Source organism: Felis catus, chromosome D2 (assembly GCF_018350175.1).
Source record: "Felis catus isolate Fca126 chromosome D2, F.catus_Fca126_mat1.0, whole genome shotgun sequence".
Lineage (NCBI taxonomy): Eukaryota > Metazoa > Chordata > Mammalia > Carnivora > Felidae > Felis > Felis catus.
The window spans coordinates 86688716-86709393 of NC_058378.1; the positions used below are offsets into that span (position 1 = coordinate 86688716).

The 20678-nt window shown below is 58.5% G+C and overlaps 1 protein-coding gene across 3 annotated transcripts in view; it reads right to left on the reverse strand.

Annotated features, from left to right (window-relative positions):
* The window catches only part of STK32C (serine/threonine kinase 32C), a 78297-nt gene that overhangs the window by 17045 nt on the left and 40574 nt on the right, over positions 1-20678 (reverse strand). For all 3 annotated transcript variants that reach the window (XM_023241145.2, XM_023241146.2, XM_045040894.1), the window contains exon 2: positions 15082-15137. In XM_023241145.2, the coding sequence (XP_023096913.1) occupies positions 15082-15137 (56 nt within the window). The remainder of the gene's footprint in view (positions 1-15081; positions 15138-20678) is intronic.

Sequence of the window (20678 nt, forward strand, 5' to 3'; positions counted from 1 at the left end):
CTTGATGAAAATGTACATTCTTTCCTGGTGCCTTTGAGATGCACAGATGGTCTCTTTGCTAGATGCGAGCCCTCTGGAGGAAATACAAGCTTCTGGGGAAATAACTCGACTTCCAATCGAAGGAAACAAGAAGGGAGCTGTTTGGGACTAAACTGACAAGTGAAACCCTCTTAAAAGTCTTTTCCACTAGAGCTGGTTAAAATGTTGGTGGGACACAGGCGACCTCAACTTCCAGAAACGCGTTTTTAAAAAAAAAAATTTTTTTTAGTGTTTTTATTTATTTTTGAAGGAGAGAGAGAAACAGAGCAGGAGCAGGGGAGGAGCAGAGAGAGAGGGAGACACAGAATCCGAAGCAGGCTCCAGGCTCTGAGCTGTCAGCACAGAGCCCGACACGGGGCTTGAACTCACAAACCATGAGATCATGACCGGAGCCGAAGCCGGACGCTCAACCGACTGAGCCACCCAGGCGCCCCTAGAAATGCGCTTTGGATCCAACTGGTCTTTCATAAACTAGTGAGTTTTATATGATCACACACCTGCCTCGTGTGGCACATTTCCCACCTGGGGATGGTGTGGCCAAAGGATTTGTAACAGCTCATCCGGGCGGCTTGAAGGAAAATAAGTGAGGAAGTATTACGTGCTTAAGTATTCTAAAACTCTCAGAAATACAGAAACTAACCCAATTTTTTTTTAAGTTCACGTGATCTAGGAAATCTTCAGTGGAGAAAAGCTAGTTTAAGTTTGCTGCCATAACGAACACAGATGCGTCTTCAGAGTTGTTGACATTAGATACAATGCGGACGTACAACTTTCTCCACCTGGGTTTTTACTCGTCAAGTAAGTTCATTTTACCTCTATGCTACAAAATTTGTTGGCAAAAAAATAATAATACTAACTTAAGAAGATAGGTAGGTAGCTGTTTAACGTCTCATGAAATTTTCGAGAGCAATCCAAGCATAATTACTAAAAAGAGAAAAAAAATTAAATAGACGTAAGTAGACCAAAAGTTTGTAAATGAACTTTTCCACAATAACAAATGGCTACTTAAAAATAGTTTCCAAACTGGGGCGCCTGGGTGGCTCAGTCGGTTAAGCATCAGACTTTGGCTCAGGTCATGATCTCACGGTTCGTGGGTTCGAGCCCCACGTCGGGCTCTGTGCTGACGGCTCGGAGACTGTAGCCTGCTTCAGACTCTGTGTCTCCCTCTCTCTCTGCCCCTCCCCTGCTCACGCTCTCTCAAAAATGAATAAAGAAATTAAAAAAATAGGGGCGCCTGGGTGGCGCAGTCGGTTAGGCATCCGACTTCAGCCAGGTCACGATCTCGCGGTCTGTGAGTTCGAGCCCCGAGTCAGGCTCTGGGCTGATGGCTCGGAGCCTGGAACCTGTTTCCGATTCTGTGTCTCCCTCTCTCTCTGCCCCTCCCCCGTTCATGCTCTGTCTCTCTCTGTCCCAAAAATAAATAAAAAACGTGGAGAAAAAAAAATTTTTTTTTTAAATAAAAAAAAAAAGAAATTAAAAAAATAAAGAAATAAAATAGTCTTTTTGACCTCAAACTAACTTTGGGGTTTTCAGAGGGTCCCTGAGGAAAAAGATTTGTTATTTCTCCTTATAAAAATACAGAGGTTACATTAATTAGGCTTATTTGACACATGAAGTGACACAGGGAAACGGTGAAGTTAGAAGTGTTGCTAAATCTTTACGTTACATTTGTGTGCACATGTGCTGTGATATACATGTTTCAGAAGGTATTTAAAATGACCGGAAGCTTATCAACATCCTCAGCGGTTGTTTAATCGGTCGTAATTCCAATGATCTTAAAACATCACATACCGTAGAAATAACCTGATTTCCTTGTCAACTGCACCACCTTTTGCGATAAACTGTCATCAGGTCTGTAACTACGGCTGTTTTCAGTCTGTCCCTGTTTGGAGATGGTCACTGGTTTACCGACACTTCGTGGAAAGCTTTTTAGAACCACATACAGACGAGAGAGTTTCATCTGCAGGAAGTCCGGGACCGGCTTCCACAGGGACCCTGGGAGAGAGGTTTCTGGAAACTGTGTGATCATGCCCCTGAGCCAGAGGAGACCTTCTGAAACTCTAAAGAAGCCGACAGCCCAGGATGGAGCACACCAGATTTAATGACGCGGGACCGAAGGAACCCGTGAGGGAGATCACCACATCTCTGACCTTTGTTTGAAACATGGCTGGTTCCTTAATGTTTGGTTTTCCAGACTTAAGAAATCCTATTTCTCCTTTCTCTCAAGCTGTCTATAGCTCACAGCCGTCTGGTAGATTATAGCTTTGGAATGGGATGGGGACATTTGGCTTTTCTCCCCACCTGATTCCTCCAAAATTTAGCAACTGCTACTTAAATACTCTGACTTTTGCGCTGATGATTTGTGTAGGTTCAACGGGAATCAACAGATTCCTCTTAGCAGTAGGACGTGATTAAAACCATCGGTTCTATCACCAAGACTGACTGGGAGGCCACATTTGAAAGCGCGGCACATGGAATCGCTCGGCCAGACGTGAGAAACTCCTCCTCTGAGCTGACGGGGTCCACGCTTACCACGGGCCCGGAAATGCCAGCCTGATGCCTGCTCACGGGTTCCTGGCCCTGCAGGTGAGTAAAGACGTCACTTCCTGACAGACCCAGGAATCCCAGGGCACCTCGGGGACCCGGAGAAGACAGGAATTCATCCAAATTTCTAGGTCCTGAAGGCAAAGCCTGACCTGGTTTCTTAGCCTCAAGAGCCTACATCTGATCCGAGATTCCTCATAAAAGTTCCAGCAACGCTGACTTAAAAGGGCCTATGCGTTCAGTCACTATTGTCGCCATACTTACATAACTGATGAGGCCACGTTTGATGAGCCTTGACTTATTTTGCAAAAAAATTAGTCTGACTTCAATCGTCTTTAATGAAAATGGGGGTTACTGTGGGGGAGAATTTTGTTTCGATAAAAGCGATGATACCCTTCCACGTGGGGTGTCCGCGGTGCCACGCTTCTTCCTTGTAAACTGCCTCCTGCCATTTTGTGCGTTCTGTCAATAATTAACATTTCCAGATTCCCCCCCCCCCCGCCCCCGATCTTTCTGACTTGGAAAAACTAAAAATGAAAACTGCCCTTTTCCCAAAGCCCAAAGCAGCTGGACAAGCTGATATAACTTCAGAGAAAGCACGCCAGCAGACCGCGTGCATGCGGCTGCGTGGGCCACTCCGAAAGCTCCCCGCGACACCCCAGGCCACCAGAGACATTCCAACCAAACACCAGGAAACGCACCCACAGCCCCCGTCTCTCCTCCCTCCACCATCCAGAGGCACTGAGACCAGTCACTTAAAATCTCAGCTGACCGCCCTCCGGGCTCAGAGTCTGGGTTTATGATTTAGTCCGACATCAACCTTTGTTTTGTCTTCGTTTCCACAGAAACGCTTCTCATTAAATACCCGACTGCTCACACTTTAGAGACAGGCGTGGCTTTGCGGGGACACCACCTGCAACACTGAAACCCGTTTCGCTGAACTGACCTACTCTCGGGACTGACGAGCGATGGAGCAGGCTGTCCACTCGGCGCCTGGACTGTGACGCTCTGGGGGAGCTTCAAGGGGGCGGGAGTGTCGCTAAAATTTGCCACTCGGGCACAACATCATGAGCTGAGACATTTACAACACCGGCAGGTGCGAGAAAGGCGCCCCCTTCCTTCCTAACAGAGAACACGCCCCACGCGGACGATGGTGGAAGATGTCCCCCCTGCACCAGGAGGGAGGTAAGGCCGAGAGACTTCTGGACAGACCTGCTTCTCACCTTCCGGTCCCCCCAGAGTGTGGTTACTCTTCCACATTGCCTCTGTCCAACCCGACATGAAAACACGTGGGCCCAGCCACTTCTTTGGGTCTCCATGACCTCACGAGGGCTCCCGGGCCACCTAAGACTTGCACTAAATAAACGTGTCTTATGTCGGCTGACTACTCGGGCTTAGCGGCAAACCCTAACAGAGCAAAGTCTGCCTCCTGCGGGTTCTCAGGAGGACCCAGCCCAGAGGACACGCCGACTTTGGACTTCTGGTCTCCAGAGCTGTGGGAGGATATGCTTCTGTCGTCGGAGGCCCTGAAGCTGTACCACTTCCTTAGCAGCCCCAGGACACGGATCCTTTCCCTGCACCCTCTGGAGGTGCCCGCCTCTGAAAATACCCTGCTTCCTTCTGGTGTCGGAGACCCTGCCCGCTGGGCCCCAGCCTCTGCCCTTACCTGACACCCGCTGTCCTCTGTCCCTGCCAACCGGGCCATTTGTCACGTGGCCCCACTGCAGCCCCCTCTGACCCCCTGTGTCCTCCAGCCTGGGCCTGACCACACCACTTCTGGGAGGCCCACGGGCCGCCAGGCACTCGACAGTTGTCCGGGAGGGGCCCTGGGCTCCACCCTGGCGTCCTTCACACGGGGCTCCCCCGACAGGGCTGGCGACCACCCTCGGCCGGAAAGGCTCGACCGGCCCGGCCTCCACGGTCTGCCCGGTCTGGTGCCATCCCTGCTCGCGGGGACCTCAGGTGCGCAGGCCACACGGGCAGCAAGCACAGAACGGGAGCGGGAGCGCTGGGGCCTTTCACGACTGAGCCTCTGGGGCCGTCCAATGGGTTCCTCGAACAAAACGTCTTTCTGAGCCGCTTCCTCCAGTAATCGACTTGGGTGGACTAAGAAGAAATGCAACCGGATGGTCGCACGAGGAGTGGACTGTGCCGACCCCAGGACCCAGGGTGGTCCCCGTGAGTGCGGCGGCTGGGGGTCCCCGCGAGTGCGGGCGGCCGGGGGTCCCTGTGAGTGTGGCTGGCCAGCACGGCCCGGAAGAGCTGCTGAGCAATGAGGGTAATTGCCGTGTTCGCTCAACGCTGTTTATGCGCTTTGCAGATTTAGTGATTCACCCCAAGCTCTTTTCCTCTCCAAGTAATTTTGCTCCCCAGAAAGCAAATGCCTGATGACAGGTCCTTGGAGCCTCAACACATCATAATGAAACTGCCTCCTGGTCCCTCCTGGCGAGCTTCTCCCCACGGGAAAGGCCGTCTGGCTGTGGATGGAGGGAAGAGTGGGAGCCCGGCCTCCATGGCACCAGCTTCCCGAGGGTGCCCGGCTTCACTGACCCGGGGACCCACGTCCAGACCCCACGGCGGGGCCGCCCCTCGCCGGGGGAGAGCTGGGATCAGGATCTCCCGGGCGTGCCGACCTCTGCATGCCAGACTGCCCTGCGGAGCAGGATTTTGTCTGCCTCGTTCCCACGTTTCCCAGCACCTGCAACAGGGCTGGCACATAGTGAGGACATTTTGATAAACATGTGACGAAGGGTCCAGTGCCATCCAGAGATGCTTCCTCTCCAGGCAGAAGGAGCAGGTGTGGCCAGGCTCCTGCCCCAGGGTCCTAGCAGGGTGCTTAGCGAGCCAGCCACAGCCATGTCCTGGCCACACGGGGCCCCTCATCCACAGACAGGCCCTCGACCAGCTACCCGGGTACCGGGGGTGGGGGTCCACTTCCATTTTCTCATGTAATCCCCACAGCACCCTCGTCTTGAGGACGAGGAAGCAGAGTGCAGTCGGTCCCCACGAAGCCCCCATTCCAGCCTGCAAACACGGGGCCCAGCGTCCAGGCCAAACCCAATGGAAGACGTACAGCCACCTCGACGACTTTGTTTTGTGTCTGCATCAGACAGAATCAAATAAGCACCGGAAAGTGAGGGAGACTGATTCTCTCCTGAAGGACTCAGGAGTGAGCTGAGCACGTGCACAGCAGGCCGGGGCCATCTGCCTCTGGCTCCCTCCCCAGGGGCTTTATCAGCACGGTCCACCTTTCCTGGAGCTGACAAGCGTGTCCTAAAATTCATTTGGGAAAACATGCAAAAATAGGCAGAAAAACATTTAAAAAAATTTTTTAATTATTATTATTATTATTATTTATTTTTGAGAGAGATACAGACAGAATGTGAGTGGATTAGGGGCAGAGAGAGAGGGAGACACAGAATCCGAAGCAGGATCCAGGCTCCAAGCTGTCAGTACAGAGCCTGATGCGGGGCTCGAACTCACAGACCGTGAGATCATGACCTGAGCCGAAGTCAGATGCTTAACCGACTGAGCCCCCCAGGTGCCCCCAGAAAAAACATTTAAAAGGAGAGCAAGGCAGTGACCACAGACACTAGAACTTCACCCGTGAAAGTGTGTCCTGGGGCAGGACAGGTGTTCAGGCCAAAGGGAAGGAAGAGAGAAGCCAGAAACAGACCCGCCGCAGAAAGGCTTCGCATAGCATAACGGTGGCATCTCAAATTTATGGGAAAGTGGACTTCTTAATAAGCGACGTTGGAATAACCGAATCACTCTTTAAAAAAAAGATACAGTTGGATCCATTCATGACAAGCCACAAGCCAGAACAGATTCCAGATGCAGTTCTAACACGATGCATGAGATGTAGGCATGAGAAAAGAAAACACGGTGGGGGCAGGGACAACATTCCCAGGACACAAAACCCCTGGCAACAAGGAGAAAGGTCAATAAACAAGACTACATAAAAATAAAACATTTTACGTGGAAAAGACACATAAAACTGAAAGACAACACACGGGGAAAATATTTGCAAACTGACATCAGAAACGAAGGGCCAACATCCCTGGTATACAATGAGCCTCTAAAAAAAAAAAAGACCATCAACTGGATAGAAACACAGGCAACGGCCCGTCACTTGGCCTCCTAACACTTAAAGATGCACAACCTTGCTTATCATGAAGTGCACTGGAGGGTGGCAGACGCGTCCCGCCCACAAAGTCACAGCGCCAAGGAGCGCTGCTCCAGTAGCCGCTGGAGGAGGGGGGATCCCCTTCATCCCGGAGCGCCGTTCAGTGAAGGGGACAAAGGCCTTTAACCTGCACGAGCTGTTCCCTACAAACTTCGCTGATGGCAAGTTTGTTTTGTAAATAACTATGGTAGCTCATCAGAGAACAATCCCCCGGAAGGAGGGGGGTAGCGGTGGTCATCGCTGGCCGCCACGCTCTGCCGGGGACCACGAGGTGGGGGGTGCGGCGGGGTCGAACCTGACCCGCCCCGCAGGTGGAGACCGCGACGGATGCACACAAGGCAGGTGGGGAGCATGTCAGGGACCAGCACGCACGACGGCCTGGAGGCCCACAGAGGGACCACGGGGATACGGGGATACGGGGAGCAGGGCCACGGACTGCCCTGGACGGGCCTCGTGTGGACGGCGTTGCGCGTCATCGCGTGGGCCATCACCATCAAACCACGGAACATTTGTGAGACGTCGGGGAACGTGAACCTGATACGAGCGACTGGCGTGAAGCATCTCAGGCGTGGGAGGGGCCGTGGTCATGCTTGAGGAGAGTCTTCCCCTCTCGCAGACACACGCTGCAAATGCCAATAAGGGGAGACACTTTCCCGGGGTCATTTCCCGGGGTGTGGGTGGGAGGCGGGCAGCGGGTGGCACTGAAACTACACGTCCACGGAGCTGGAATGCCCGGGTGGTGTGGAACTACTCTCCTCCTCCCCGTCTGTACCTGTGCTTGAAGTTTTCAATTTATTTTTTATTTTTTCAATGTTTTTTAAAATTTATTTTTGAGAGGGAGACAGAGCGTGAGTGGGGGAGGGGCAAAGAGAGAGGGAGACACAGAATCCGAAGCAGGCTCCAGGCTCTGAGCCGTCAGCCCAGAGCCCGATGTGGGGCTTGAAGCCACAAACTGTGAGATCATGACCTGAGCCGAAGCCGGACGCTTAACCGACTGAGCCCCCCAGGCGCCCCATGTGCTTGACATTTTTCAAAATTAAAAACTAAAAATTAGAAGATGTGAGGCCTGAGCAGGGGCCTCAGCAGTAACACCGGGTGAACCCCAAGAGCTGCCTCCCCAAGAGGCAGAGCCCACAGGATGGGCAGGTTTGTGCTGGGGGAGGCCTGGGGGTTGGGATCCTGGGGACTGAGGGCTGAGTGCCTTGGGAACCTTGATTAGCCCACCTGAGGCAGCAAAGCCCACAGGTGGCCAGACACCCAGACTGGAAATGGACCCGGGGGGCTCCTGGGACAGCCTGGTTCCAGGGCGCCCACACCGCCTCCCACTCCTGAAGCACCCAGGCAGCCGCACCGGCCTAGTAAAGGAAGCTTCCTTCTCACTCAGGACACATGTGGGGGCGGCCGTCCCTGGCGGGCTGTGGGCTCACCCTCCGCCGTCCACCCACGTGGCCCTCCCCAGCCACTCCGCCCAGAACCAGGTGCACCTCTCAGGCGTCAGTCCCCCAGCAGCCCCGCAACCAGGACGATGACCACTCACACGCTGTCCGGGGACAAGAATGAGAAAGCAGGTGTGAGCATCCTTCTCCAGAATCAGCCTCTAGGGAGATGGCTATTTTAAGGCACAAAATCGAAGCCTGGGTGACCCAGAGACCAACCCAGCAAGTTCACATTGTGCTCTGGCCCACTTCGAAGCCCGTGGTCTGTTCCATGCTGCTCCCAGGGGAACCTGCCACGCTGGGTCTCTTGGATCCGAAGGTGCCGGTCCCTGCAGGTCCCGTCCTGGCCTTGCCCTCAGCCTGGGGGGCGTCCAGAGCCGACCCCTCCACCAAGTGAGCTCCCTGTGGTCGGGAGAGGAAGGAGGCTGTGCTCTCGGCCCCTGCCCTCCCCGCTGCCCCTGTCCAGTTCCTTCTCGCTGGACACTGACCGCCCACGGCCCCTCCCACCAACGCACCTGGTTCTCCAACAGGCGCTTTGTGCCCCTCCCCAACCCCTTAGGGCTTGGTCTGTTTGGTCCCCGGCATCCCTCTCCCCTCTAGAGTCACTGCCCTTTAGCCCCACCCCACCCAGCAGGGTCCCTTTTTGGGGGCAGAATAGACAGACCCAGGTCAGCTAGGCAGCGTCCCTCATCAGGCTGGTGGCTCTGTGGCTAAACTTCCTATCAGGGCACCCCAGGTAATAGCTGCTCATAGGATCACTTATGAAATTTAAATCCGAACATGGGTTCTGCAGAGTGGAACCAAGACGGAAAGGCAGCCGTGCAGGAGAACCAGGGCACCGGGTAAGAGTTGTGAGCCGGTCCGGCACCCGGAGAAAGGCCAAGGCCAAGCCCCCCCACCAGTGTTCCAGGGCTCAGGGCCTGGGGCGTGAGCAACCTGGGCCTCACCAGCCCTGCCTGGGGCTCTGGGTCAGATGAGCCAGAACTCAGGAGGGTCTCAGGGGTGACCCTCGTTGGAGCAGGCGTCAGCCTTTCTCTGCTTTTAACGCTGAACGATACTGCATGGACGGACCACTGTTTGTCCACTCGTCCACGGTGGACACTCGGGTCCCTTCCACCTGTGGGCTCCTGTGAATTGTGCTGCTGTGAACACGGGGGTGCGGGTGTCTGAGACCCTGCTTTCAGTTTGTGAGGGGGCCCGCCCGGAAGTGGGATGCATGGGCCGTATGGTCCCGTGGGATATTCTAACAGCAGGGTTTTAATTTCTTTCAAGGTCTCTTCTGTTCATTGGCCTATTCAAGGTTTCAACTTCTTCTACCACCAACGTGGATAATTTTCTATTTGCTTGCCTTTGTCTGGATTTTGATTTTGGCAGGTGTGTGTGTGTATGTGTGCGTGCGTGTGTGTGTGTGTGTGTGTGTGTGTGTGCGCGCTGGCTCCCTGTGGGATGGGATGAGGCCCCTCACTGTCCAGGGTCATTTGTGTGGCCAAGAGGGTGGAACTTTGGGGGAGAACCAGGGTGTGGGCACGTGCGTCCCAAGGTGACCAGCGCCAGGCCGCCAGCTGCGGGCTCCTGCCCACACTGCCGGCCGCGGCCCGCCTGCCTTCGGCCAAGCTTCCCGAGGTTCCCTGAGCGACCTGCGTGGCGGGGTCACCATCAAGCATGTGACGGGAACAAGAGCATGGTTTCTAAGATCCAGAGTCCAGACCTGGTGCCTGGACGTCTCAGGATGTGACCGGGTCCAGGAGCGGCAGGAACGTGACGCCTTGGAGCTCCGGCCACTGCCGCTCTCTCCCCGAAGCGCTTCTGCCATTACGGATAGTGAAGCCCCCAGAGGGGCTCCTCCCGGGTCAACTGGAGATCCTGTAGCTCTGGGTGGCTGGTCACTCGCGTCATCTCAGGTGCTGCCAGGGCAGTCCTGGGACGTCCCCACAAACAGGGTCATAAGCTTCAGGACTGCTCTTTCCTCCCAGCCCACCTCATCTCCAGAGACCATATCAGGAGCTGGGGTCACAGGGGGGGTCAGAAGGTTCCTGAATTAGTGGGGTCTGTGGCCAAAGTACATTGTGCCCTATCTTAGTTGTTTCCCCATAAACTGGAGAAATATGAGACACGCTACTCCAGCCACATCACGTGAGGCTCCGCCCACATCATGTGAAGCTGGCCACGACACGTGAGGCTGGCCAGTGCTTTCCTCCCTCCATGAGTAACAGCCCAGCCAGAGCCCTCCCACAAGAGCTGGACCCCGGGGGGGAAGGGGAGAGTGTCCCCGGGTCAGATTTCACAGCAAGTGCCCTAACTCAGAACCCACGGCCTCCTGACGGGTCTGGGCTGGGTGGTGGGCAGAAGGCGGCCAGGCCCACCCACCTGAAAATCGACAGCAGTAGGCACTCCCAGAGGCCTCTGTGTGAGCTCCAGCCCAGCCTTTCTGTAAGTTCAGAGAGGAAGACGGTGCCCTGGGGTGCGGGACACGCAGGGCTGCGGGCAGGAGGAGGCCCGGCCAGTGAAGGGCAGAAATACGCCCCGAGACAAAACCAGGCCACGGGGCCAAAAGGGGCTGGGGTACAGGACAAGGGCTGGGACACTCCCGCTCAAATACCACATCGTGACCACTGCGAAGAACGTACCCAGGTCAGGGGACTCTGTACTCACAAAGGGACACCCCATGCCCAGGAGACAGGACTTTGCTTCCTATAAAGGGCTGTGCCTGTCTGTTGCCTCAACCTTTGCTTCCTGACGATCCAGCGGCCTGACCAGGTGCACACTTCAAGGAGGCTCTGTAGCCCATCGTGAGTGGGGACCCAGCCTCTGCGCCAGAGACAGCATCACCGGGAGCCCAGACCTTCCAGCATGGAGGACATTGAGTCCCAAATGCCCCAGGTTCAGTCAGGAGTGGGAGTACAGGTTGGCCAAGCCAGATCCCCCCACTCCACACCCCCCACCCCGGCTGGGTCCATCAGCCACAGCCAGTGACCGTCCAAGTCCTCGGCCGCAGCAGCCAAGGGAGGGCAGTCAGAGGGCAGCAGAAGCCGTGGGGGAACAGGGGTAGGAGGGTGACAGGGTCTCCACTTTCCAATACGCTGGAAAAAAACTTAGAAAATAAAATCTATTCACAATAACAAAAAGAGACGATGTGCACAACAGCTCAACATATGATAACTACAAGAATGATATATAATAAACAGTAAAACGTGAGGGATTAATATGAAAATATATGACAACATTTGAACAAAAAAATACTAGATCTCTAGCTAGGTAACATATCAATCTTCTCTTAATCTTTACATGTAATTCCTACCCAGATTTCATGTTTATTTCGATCATGACAAAACTTAGGTAAAAGTTCAGTTGGAAACATACGTGAGGACAGCAAGCATCTTGTAAGAGCAGGGGGGCGGGAGGGGGACGACTTACTAGGAGTAGGGGGTAGGAAGCCAGTACAGACCCTGGGGTCCCCAGGGAGGGACGGACAGGGCAGCCCGCCAGTGGCCCAGGGGCAGTGAGGCCAGGTGCAAGGTTAAATTTCTGATGGAGTAAACAAGTCTTTTCCAACCCTGAGTGTTTGCTTTGTTCTGATTAAACACAGTAATAGAGGTCTTAAAGCAAGGGCGCAGGGCTGACTCGAGCGCCTCAGGGGCAGAAAGCTGAGGGGAGGGGGGCAGGGAGGAGGAGGCTAGGGGCGGCGGGGGGGGGGGGGGGCGGTGGCACTCGGGAGCGGGGCGGGGACAGGCTTAGGGGCGGGGAGAGAGCAGACTGGGGGCGGGCAGGAGGCGACAAGGGGCGGGGAAGGGGCACGGAGGGCGCGGGAGGGGCGGTCCAGGACAGCCTGGGTAAGGGAGGGGGCCGGAGGGGGCCGGAAGGAGAAGCAGCGGGAGGCTGGGGCGGGGAGGGGGCGGGAAAGGGTGCACCTCACCGACCCCCACCACATCCACCCCGAAAAGGCGGTGTGCCCGGCCCTCGAGTGTCACAGCCGCGGGGAAAGGGCAGCTGGGGAGGCAGGGCCGCCCCTTGCCCCGGGGAGGGGTGGGGCGCAGCCCCGCAGAGGGTTTGGGGTGGTTTGGGGAGGAGCACAGAAGGGCCCCCGCCCAGCAGCCCGGCCGGGACGCGCGGACGTGACACGAGGCCCCAGGGGTCACAGAGCCTCGCAGTTCCGTGCTCGCAGCCACTGTGGGCACCACTCTGCCCTCCTCGACCGGGCCCGCTCACGTGACCGCCAGGGCCAATCAAAGTGCCCCAGCACCCCCGCGTGATTGGTGCCGGGCCGCAGCACAGGGCCGCACCCAGCCAATCGGAGGGCTGCCTGGTGAGAGCGGCGCGGACGGCTCCCCCGGCCCTTCTCCTCCCACCTGACCGTCCCCTGTGTGGCTCACTTGGACTAAGGCTCACTTGCCACCGGAGGCCCCGGGCACCGGCAGACAGCGCCTGCCAATGGCTGTCACACTCGTCCCCGCGGAGGCGCGCACCTGCTCCACCTGCTCACCTGAGCTGTCACCTGTCCCGGAGCGAGGCACGCAGCTGGGCTCACACCCGCTTGGGCGCGCCGGTCCCCCGGCCCCCAGCCCAGGCACGGGCAACGCGCGAGGTCCGCGGCAGCGGCCGCCCTCCCGGCCTCCTGCACTGGGGACGCTCCCAGGCTCCTCGCCTGGTCAGAAGAGCCGGGACAAGGCTCCTCGACCCACGAGCCGGGGGTTCTCGGCATCGAGACGGTGGACTCGCACCACCTGCTCCCACGCTCCCCGGGACGTGATTTCTCCAAGAATCGGGAACTTGGGAGGGAAAGGGGAGGTGGTGGTTAATAGGGGCAGAGTTTCGGTTTTACTAGAGGAAAAGAGTCGAGGCGACGGAGGTGGACGGAGGGGTTTCTCGCACAGCAGTGTGAACCGGCTCCATGGCCCTGAGCCGCACACTTAGAAATGGTTACAATGGTACGTTTCCTGTTACGTGTAATTTATCACACACACACACACACACACACACACACACACACACACACACACACAACTGGGAAAAAACAGAAACGAAAACAATAAACAGTCTTTGTACCCAAGGACCAGGTACAGCAACCTTGGATAATCCATTTTCCGGAGCTATTGTCCCGAAGGGCAGGGCAGCCACAAGGTAACCGCTCACACCAAACGCACCAACCCCAACCGCTTTGCCCCCATTCACTGACGGGCATGCGTGAGCTCGGAATGTTTACACCCACTCCACCAAGAGTGGCTTTCAGAGTCATTCTTACAAGGCCAGTCTTGACTGTGGTGTCCACATGGGGCTGAGTCCATGTAGACATCTGAAATAAGGCCGCGCACAGAGAGGCACATTGGGCCAAGCCACACACACGTGGAGCCGGTTGTGGCGAGCCTCCAAATCCTCATTCCTTCTCCAGTGGGGTCACTGCCCAGCCCCCGAGAACAGCCGGAAGGACCAAAGCCCAGGTCTGCCCACAGTCCGGAAACCCGTCCAGCACACGGCACCCCACAGCTGCAACCTCGTTAGGGAGCAGGAAGGAGTCCTCCCACTACACGGCAGCTTCTAAGGGTAAAGTCTCAGCAGGACCCTGTGGCTCCCTTCCTTCCCCACCTCACCACCCCGCAGAGCTCTGTTTCCGGGACCCTGTGGCCAGCTGGCTTTGAAAGCCAAGAACTGGTCAGAGAGCCAGAACCCTGGGGTTCTGCAGACGCTGTGGGGGATGGTGCTGCTCAGCGGCGTATGAGGGGGATGGTAGGGATGGGGAGTGGGGGGACAGTGAAGTGGCTGCCCCAGGTCGGTCCCCAACACCGCTCCTCAGTCCGTTTCCAAATGTCTGCGTGACTTCCATGTCTCCCCATAGAAGCCAGTCTTGAATTCTGGTCGGGGTTGGTGCCCTCCAATGCCTAACCCTAACCCTAAGCCCCACCTTGTCCGCCCCTCGACCTTCCCCACGCTCTCTGTGGCTCTAGGGGGCAGAATTTACACTCAGTTGGGAGAAGCAGGGAGGGCAGAGGTCAGCCTGACCAGCAGATGTTAAAAATACTCTCTCCGTAAGGAAAGAGTGCTTGAGTGAACTCCTAATTGCTTCGGTTTATGACTTGCCCAGGCCTTGGGCAGCCTGGGCCACTGCACCCACACAGCTGTGCGGAGAGGGGGCCAAAGGCCTCATCTGCCAAGCCTCCTTATCTGCCGAAAAGAAACTATCCGTTCAGAAGTGACCCATTTACGACAGACCCATCAAGGCAGAGTCCCGAGAGCTAATTTTAACCCTCCCGGAGCGCTCGTTAAGCCTCTTTGAGTTATAATTACCCCCAATCTCTAGACATTAGGAGGCAGCAATCAGGAAGTTAGATGTGGCCAGAAGGAACTGGAGACGGTCTCCGCACAGGCCTATTTCGAGGAGCCAGCAGCACGGCTGTTCTGGGTGAGACCCGTGCTCCCCTGCACCCCAGTCCTGCCGTCTGCTCCCCTGGAGAAGCTGCCTGGCCTCTGGGCTCCAACTGCAACAATGGTGTCCGAGTGTCCCAGCGGCTCCCGGACACTGGACATCTGCTGCCACCCCCTCCCCACAGCAGGGGCTTCTAGGACACTTCCCTTTGAGGCCGCGAGCGGGCCCATTTCTAAGGAAAGCCGCCCCACTGGAGAGCAGGGGTCAGGGTCTCGGTCCCGCGGAGCCCAGAGCTGTGCCGTCTGCACCCTCAGCTCCCGGCTGACTTACAAGCCCCCCAAAGACCTGGACTAAAGACCCTAGTGCTCCTGAGTGAGGCTCCCTAGTGCCCCTGACACCTCCCACGTCGCCAGCTTGTCCACAAGGCCCACCGACAGGCACAGCTGGGGCCGGCCTCTCCAGAGCTGGCGGGCAGAGGGGTTGGTCCCGTCATGGCCTCCTTGCTGGGTCCGCCTTACCTTGCCGAAGCTGCCCTTTCCGATGGCCCGAAGGATCTGGAAGTGGTCGAAGTTCACTGCAGAAAAAACAGAGGGATGCCGGGTCAGGTGGCAGAAAGACCCGTGCCCTCCACACGCCCGGGGCTGGAGCAGCTCCCCGAGGCCACCCCCCACCACTGCAGGGAGCCCCCTGCGGCCCCCCAGTGACACACTTCACCCTGGAAGTGGGCCTGGGTGATGGCTGAAGGCGGAAGTCAGGCTCCTGTGCAAAGCAGGGAGCGCCTGGGCCAGGGCAGAGAGGTGGGTCCCAGGGGCCATGCTGTCCCTTGTTCTGGGCTCCTTGCGGGGTCAGGCCAGGCCACCACACCCACAGACCCACAGCCGGGATGGGGCGTGAACAGAGCCGACGGTGCCCGGAACAGCCCTTCTTCGGTCCCAGGCACCCAGACACCCCCTCCTGAAAGCTGCACCCGACGCATGAAGCCTTGCAAGCAGGGTCCCGGGGCTCCCAGGTGCCCAGAGCCTTGGAAGCAGGCCCCCCACCCTCCTGCTGCATCTCCTGGGGGTGGTCGCCTGTGGGTTCGCTGAATGAGCTAAAGGGGAGCCTGCCACAGTCCCAGGGTGAATAACAGGGACTTTCCGAAGGGCGGTCCCCGGGCCTGTGGGGACCACGGGTGAACCACCCAGATCCTGGTTTCTATCAACTTTGTCCAGACATGAACCCCTCCCAGAGAAAGGGGTCATTAAAAATCGCAGCCTTGTTAACTGTCACAACTCTCAGGAAAGATGCTCCCCACCAGGCACACACAGTGCCCCGGGGAGCGTTAATCTGTGAGTGAGAGCAGTTTGGAGTCGCCAGTCCGGGGCTCCCGCTTCTGCTCTCAACCTGATGCCGTGTTTCCTTCCCTCTTGCATTTCTGGGCTCCAGGCAGCCCGAGCCAGCCTTGCTTTCCACACCTGCCCCCTCCCCATCCTGGCTGGGGCTCCCCCAGCTGACTCTCAGGCCGCCAGCTGGGCCCCACCTGTGCCCCAGGTCTGTGCCCCCCAAGTTCTGTTCCCCAGGTCTACGTCCCCAAGTCTGTGCCCCCCTAGGTCTGCACCTCCAAGTCCATGCCCCCCATGCCTGTGCACCGGGCTAACCTGGCTCCATGTGCCCCCAACACCCGTCAGAAACTCGGGGTCTCCAGATGCCCACGAGCCCTGCGGCCTGGGCTGCCCCTACAGGGAGCGGCAGACAAGGGCCATGGCGTGCCCACCCCGAGAGCGAGAACAGCACATTGAGCCTGCGGAGGGCATCTGCCGTACAAGGCCCAGCACGTGGCGCTGGGAGGTCCAGCCCAGCGAGCCCCGGAGGAGAAGTTAGGGTTCGGCCAGCACGGTGCTGGGCCCCGAGTAGGGGCACCACCGGGCCAAGGGTTAGCAAGGGGGCTCAGCCAGCACAATACCCGGTTTTAGAGAAACCACAAATCCTGGACTTCATTCAGGTCCTTCCAGGAGAGGAACAGAACGGGAAAACAGGAACCAAGGTGTATGAAACCACAGGTCAGGAGCACAAGGGAACCCACACCATGCTTCTCCCTGCACTTTTACGCCCTGGAAAGCGAGGTTATCATGGTGGGCTTCCTGGATGGAGAGGCCACGGGGAAGAGGCGCTCAGAGGTCTGCGGGGCATGGAAGCAGAGAGTGCGAGCACTGTGGGGAGCTGTGGCCTGGCTCCACACTGGCTAGCCCCGTGGCCTTCCCTGGGCCCGCTTCCGGGACAGGGAAGGGAGGACGTGTAACCCAGTGCACGGCACCCTGTGGTTTTGAGCACTTCCTAAGAGCCCAGGGTTGGGGGGCACACGACAGGATTGCCAGACAGCAGGCAGGGCACTGAGCCGGCCACGTGGAAGCTTCACAGGGGAGACACAGGTGGGACGGGAACCCCAGCCGTAGCTGCTGGACAGGCGAGGCTGGCGAGCGGGGAGGGGTCCCCGGGCAGGCCCGGGGCTGGGCAGGGCGGGCATCCCATCGAGGCCAGCAGCCGTGAGCGAGGCCGTCCCAGAGGGCGGTAGCTCTGCCCACAGTGACCCTGCTCAGAGGAGCAGCCGGCCCGGACCCCACCAGGGGAGCCTCAAGCCCCACTGGGCAGCCAGAGTCACTCTGTCCTCTGCTAAGTGGAGGTTCCTCGGGTCACCCCTCGGACCGGCTGCTCCGCCCCGGCGCCCAGGCCCCCGTCACTGCACCCAGCGGCTCACATGTGCTCCGGAGACCCTCCAGGTGGAACCGAGAACCAGCTGCTGCTCTGGGTCCCTTCCCCCACGTGGGCTCTGGATCCACTCTGGGCAGGACCGGGACCTCCCCTAACTGCCCCGCCCAGCCCCCGCTCAGCATCCTGCCGCCGTCAGCCCCACTCTGGCTCCTAAAGGAGGTGCTGACTTTCGTTCGGGCATCCAGAGGCAGGGGGAAGAGGAGATCCACCACCAGGGTTTGTCCGAGTAGCGGTGGACAGACATGGCGGAGCGTGCCGTGTTGCATCAGGTGGATGCGCAGAAGCCCACACGGCATATACGCCACCATGCAGAAGTCCGCAGCGTTCAGGAGAGTCTGTGTCGATAAAGTGTTAAGTTCCCCCAAACACTGAACCCAGCGGGTCTCACCAACAGGAGGAAAGGGCTGGGGCCCCCAGGAGCCCGCCGCCCCCCAGGGCCACGAGGAACACAGCAAGAGGGCGTGGGGGATGGGGCCCCACGCAGGGGGGTGGGCTCGGTCCATGTTTGCTCAACCCAGAGAGGGGCTGCAGCCACCAGGCAAATGGAGCCCAGAGTAAGGCTGGTTCTCACCCTGGGTGGGAGCAATGCGGTGTCCCAGGAGGGCGCAAGCCCAGTGGCCTCCAGCCCCGCCTGTCTGCCCCGCCCCCACCCCACCCTCAGCTCCTGACGGGCCCCACCACTGGGTGCGAAGCCTCGGGCCCAGGTCCTTGTGGGGTTGAGCCCAAGCCCTGGAGGCCACACTGCTGTCCCGCATGCAAACCTTCTGCTCCGCACAGACACAGGTCACCACCCCGGTCCCTGGGAGTCTCTACCCTCTCGTCCCCTGGGCACACCTGCAGCCCCAGAGGGCCCTGCTCTCCTGCACCTGGCACCGGGGGCCCTCGGGCACCCCCATCTTGCAGGGGACACTCTGCTTCTCTTAGGCCATTTGGGGCTGGGCCTTGGCGTCGTCCGAGTGCGGGCTCCGGCCACAGATCTGCTCAGGAGGCTGGGCCCCGCTGAGAGAGCCAAGGTCAGAGGCTGCTGCAGGAACCACAGGCCAGGTCTGTCCTGGGCCCTGGGAGAAGGCAGGGAGGGGCCCTCCCAGGCTGGACACTATCGTGGGCGACAGACTCCAAGCCAGCAGACAAATACGGCGCCTGGTGCCTGGGAGAAAAATAAAGCAGGAAGAGGGGTGGGTGGGACTGCTACCTTTCCCAAGGTCACTGGGGAGACATATGGGCCCAGAGATGAGGTCGTGAGCCGGGAGTACCTGGAGTATGGTTGACGGAGGCCAGTTTGCTGCACCTCACATGTGATTTCTGTGGCTGTGTGACGCTGTCGGCACACCTCCCCCCTCCCCCGTGAGACACCTCCCCCCCCCCCCCCCCGTGAGACACCTTTGACACCATAGGTCAAGGGTAGCTCTGCCCCCACGGTCCTATCGGACGCTTCTGTTCCTCCTGCTCAGAAATCTAAGCGCCTCAGGTGCAGCTGTGCCTGCGAGGAGGCGGCCAGCTCTGAGCTCAGCCTCCGCCAGGGCTCCTGCCACACACACGGACACAGGCTGTCCCTGGTGCAGGTGAATATTTAAAACACAAAGGTCTAAGAAAATCTATTCTTCAAGGAAGGCCTTTATTTTGCCGAGCTGGCAATCACAGAGCCCCGCACTGCTATGAAAATAGGTCATCTCGGGCGCCTGGGGGGCTCCTTCGGTTGAACATCCAACTTCGGCTCAGGTCAGGATCTCCCGGTTCGTGAGGTCGAGCCCCATGTCAGGCTCTGTGCCGACAGCTCGGGTCCTGGAGCCTGCTTTGGATTCTATGTCTCCCTCTCTCTCTGTTCCTCCCCTGCTCGTGCTCTTTCTGTCTCTCTCAAAAATAAATAAACACTAAAAAAAATTTTTAAAAAGAAAGAAACTAGGGGAAGCCTGGCGCCCAGACAGACCTCCGCAAGGTGTTCTCAGAGCTTCTCAGCCGCCACAACCACCGCCGGGGAAAAGGCTGGGCAATCAATGCTCCCACAGCCTTGTTCCGGTAAGACTCACGAAATCCTTCTGGTTTCCCAGGACCCGACCCGACCTGACCTAACCCGCTGGCCTGGCCACTGTCACACAGGTGGCTGGAAGGAGAGGGAGGGGGTCGCCCCCAGAGCGCAACGCTGGTCGCATGCTCGGTGAGCAGCAGTGAAAGCCAACCGGAGGCCCTCGTGCAGTCGCCTCAAATCCAAAGACCATGTGAGGTGCTCTCTGAACACTTTTCCCCAAAAATAACAACGGTCTGCCGACCGGAGTTCAGCGCTCGCCCTCCGTGGGCAGAGGAACCCCTCGACTGCTGTTGGCTCAGTGGGCTCAGGTCCCTGGGCAGCCGTGAGGCCCGGCAGGTTCACAAGCCAGCGTCCCCAGCGAGGAGGAGAGCGGGAGAGGAGGTGAGCCCGGGGAGGGTAAAAATAGAGCCTCTGCAGGGCCGTGAGTCACCGCTATTGTCACTGGTGACACTGCCCGCGCCACGGGGTGGGGGAGGGGGCCCCTGCAGACCCAGAGGCCAGCCTGCTCCTGACGCCTTCAGGGCCTGGCAGGTGGGCCCCGTGTGGAAGGTGGCCTGCCCGTGGCCCCGGGGACGAGTCCCCTTCCCGGCCTGCCTCTGTGGCCACCCAGGAGAGGCCCGGCCCTCAGAGCGTCTTCGGGGGAATTCCATACCAGAAGTGGGGATACTGGGAAAGCTGCAATCATAAATCAAACATCACGAGTCGCTGCAATTCATTCAGAAGTCGATTCCGTTTTGTCTTACGTCCTATGACCCAGAAAACTCCCCCAGAAAACCATCCAGTCCGGCTGAGGCCGGCCCTCTGCAGGGTCTGCGTGGCCTCTGTGGAAATCCCTGCCTCCTCCGGGCGCACGGGCCGGCCCCTGCACAAGCGGGTCACCTGCAGGCACGGTCACCACTGAGGCCTCGACCGGCTCGCCACCGGCTGTCCTGCAAGGCCACCGGCCCTGCCGGGAACCAGGACCAGCAGGTGCCACGAGCGGGCACTCTCTGAAGCCCTCCCGCTCTGATCCCACCAAGTTCTCAGAGCCACCAGGTAAGGGGTGGGTGCTCCCCTTTTCCAGGCGAGGAAACAGCTGGAGAGTCACAGCAGACTCCGGGTGAAGGACCCCGGGCCCCTCGGGGCAGAAGAGCAAGGGCCTCGGGGAGCCAGCACCACAACCCAAAGACCCAGGCCTCGCAGCCTGCCCTTCCTTCCATCTGGGTCCCCTCTGCACCCCACTCCCTCCCTGCCAGCTGCTCAGCCGTTGGGCCCTTCTGCAGGGAGCCTCCGCTGGCCCCTCTGAGCACTCGTGCACCTGCCCAGCATGGGATGCCGGGGGGGGGGGGGGGCAGCTGCCCT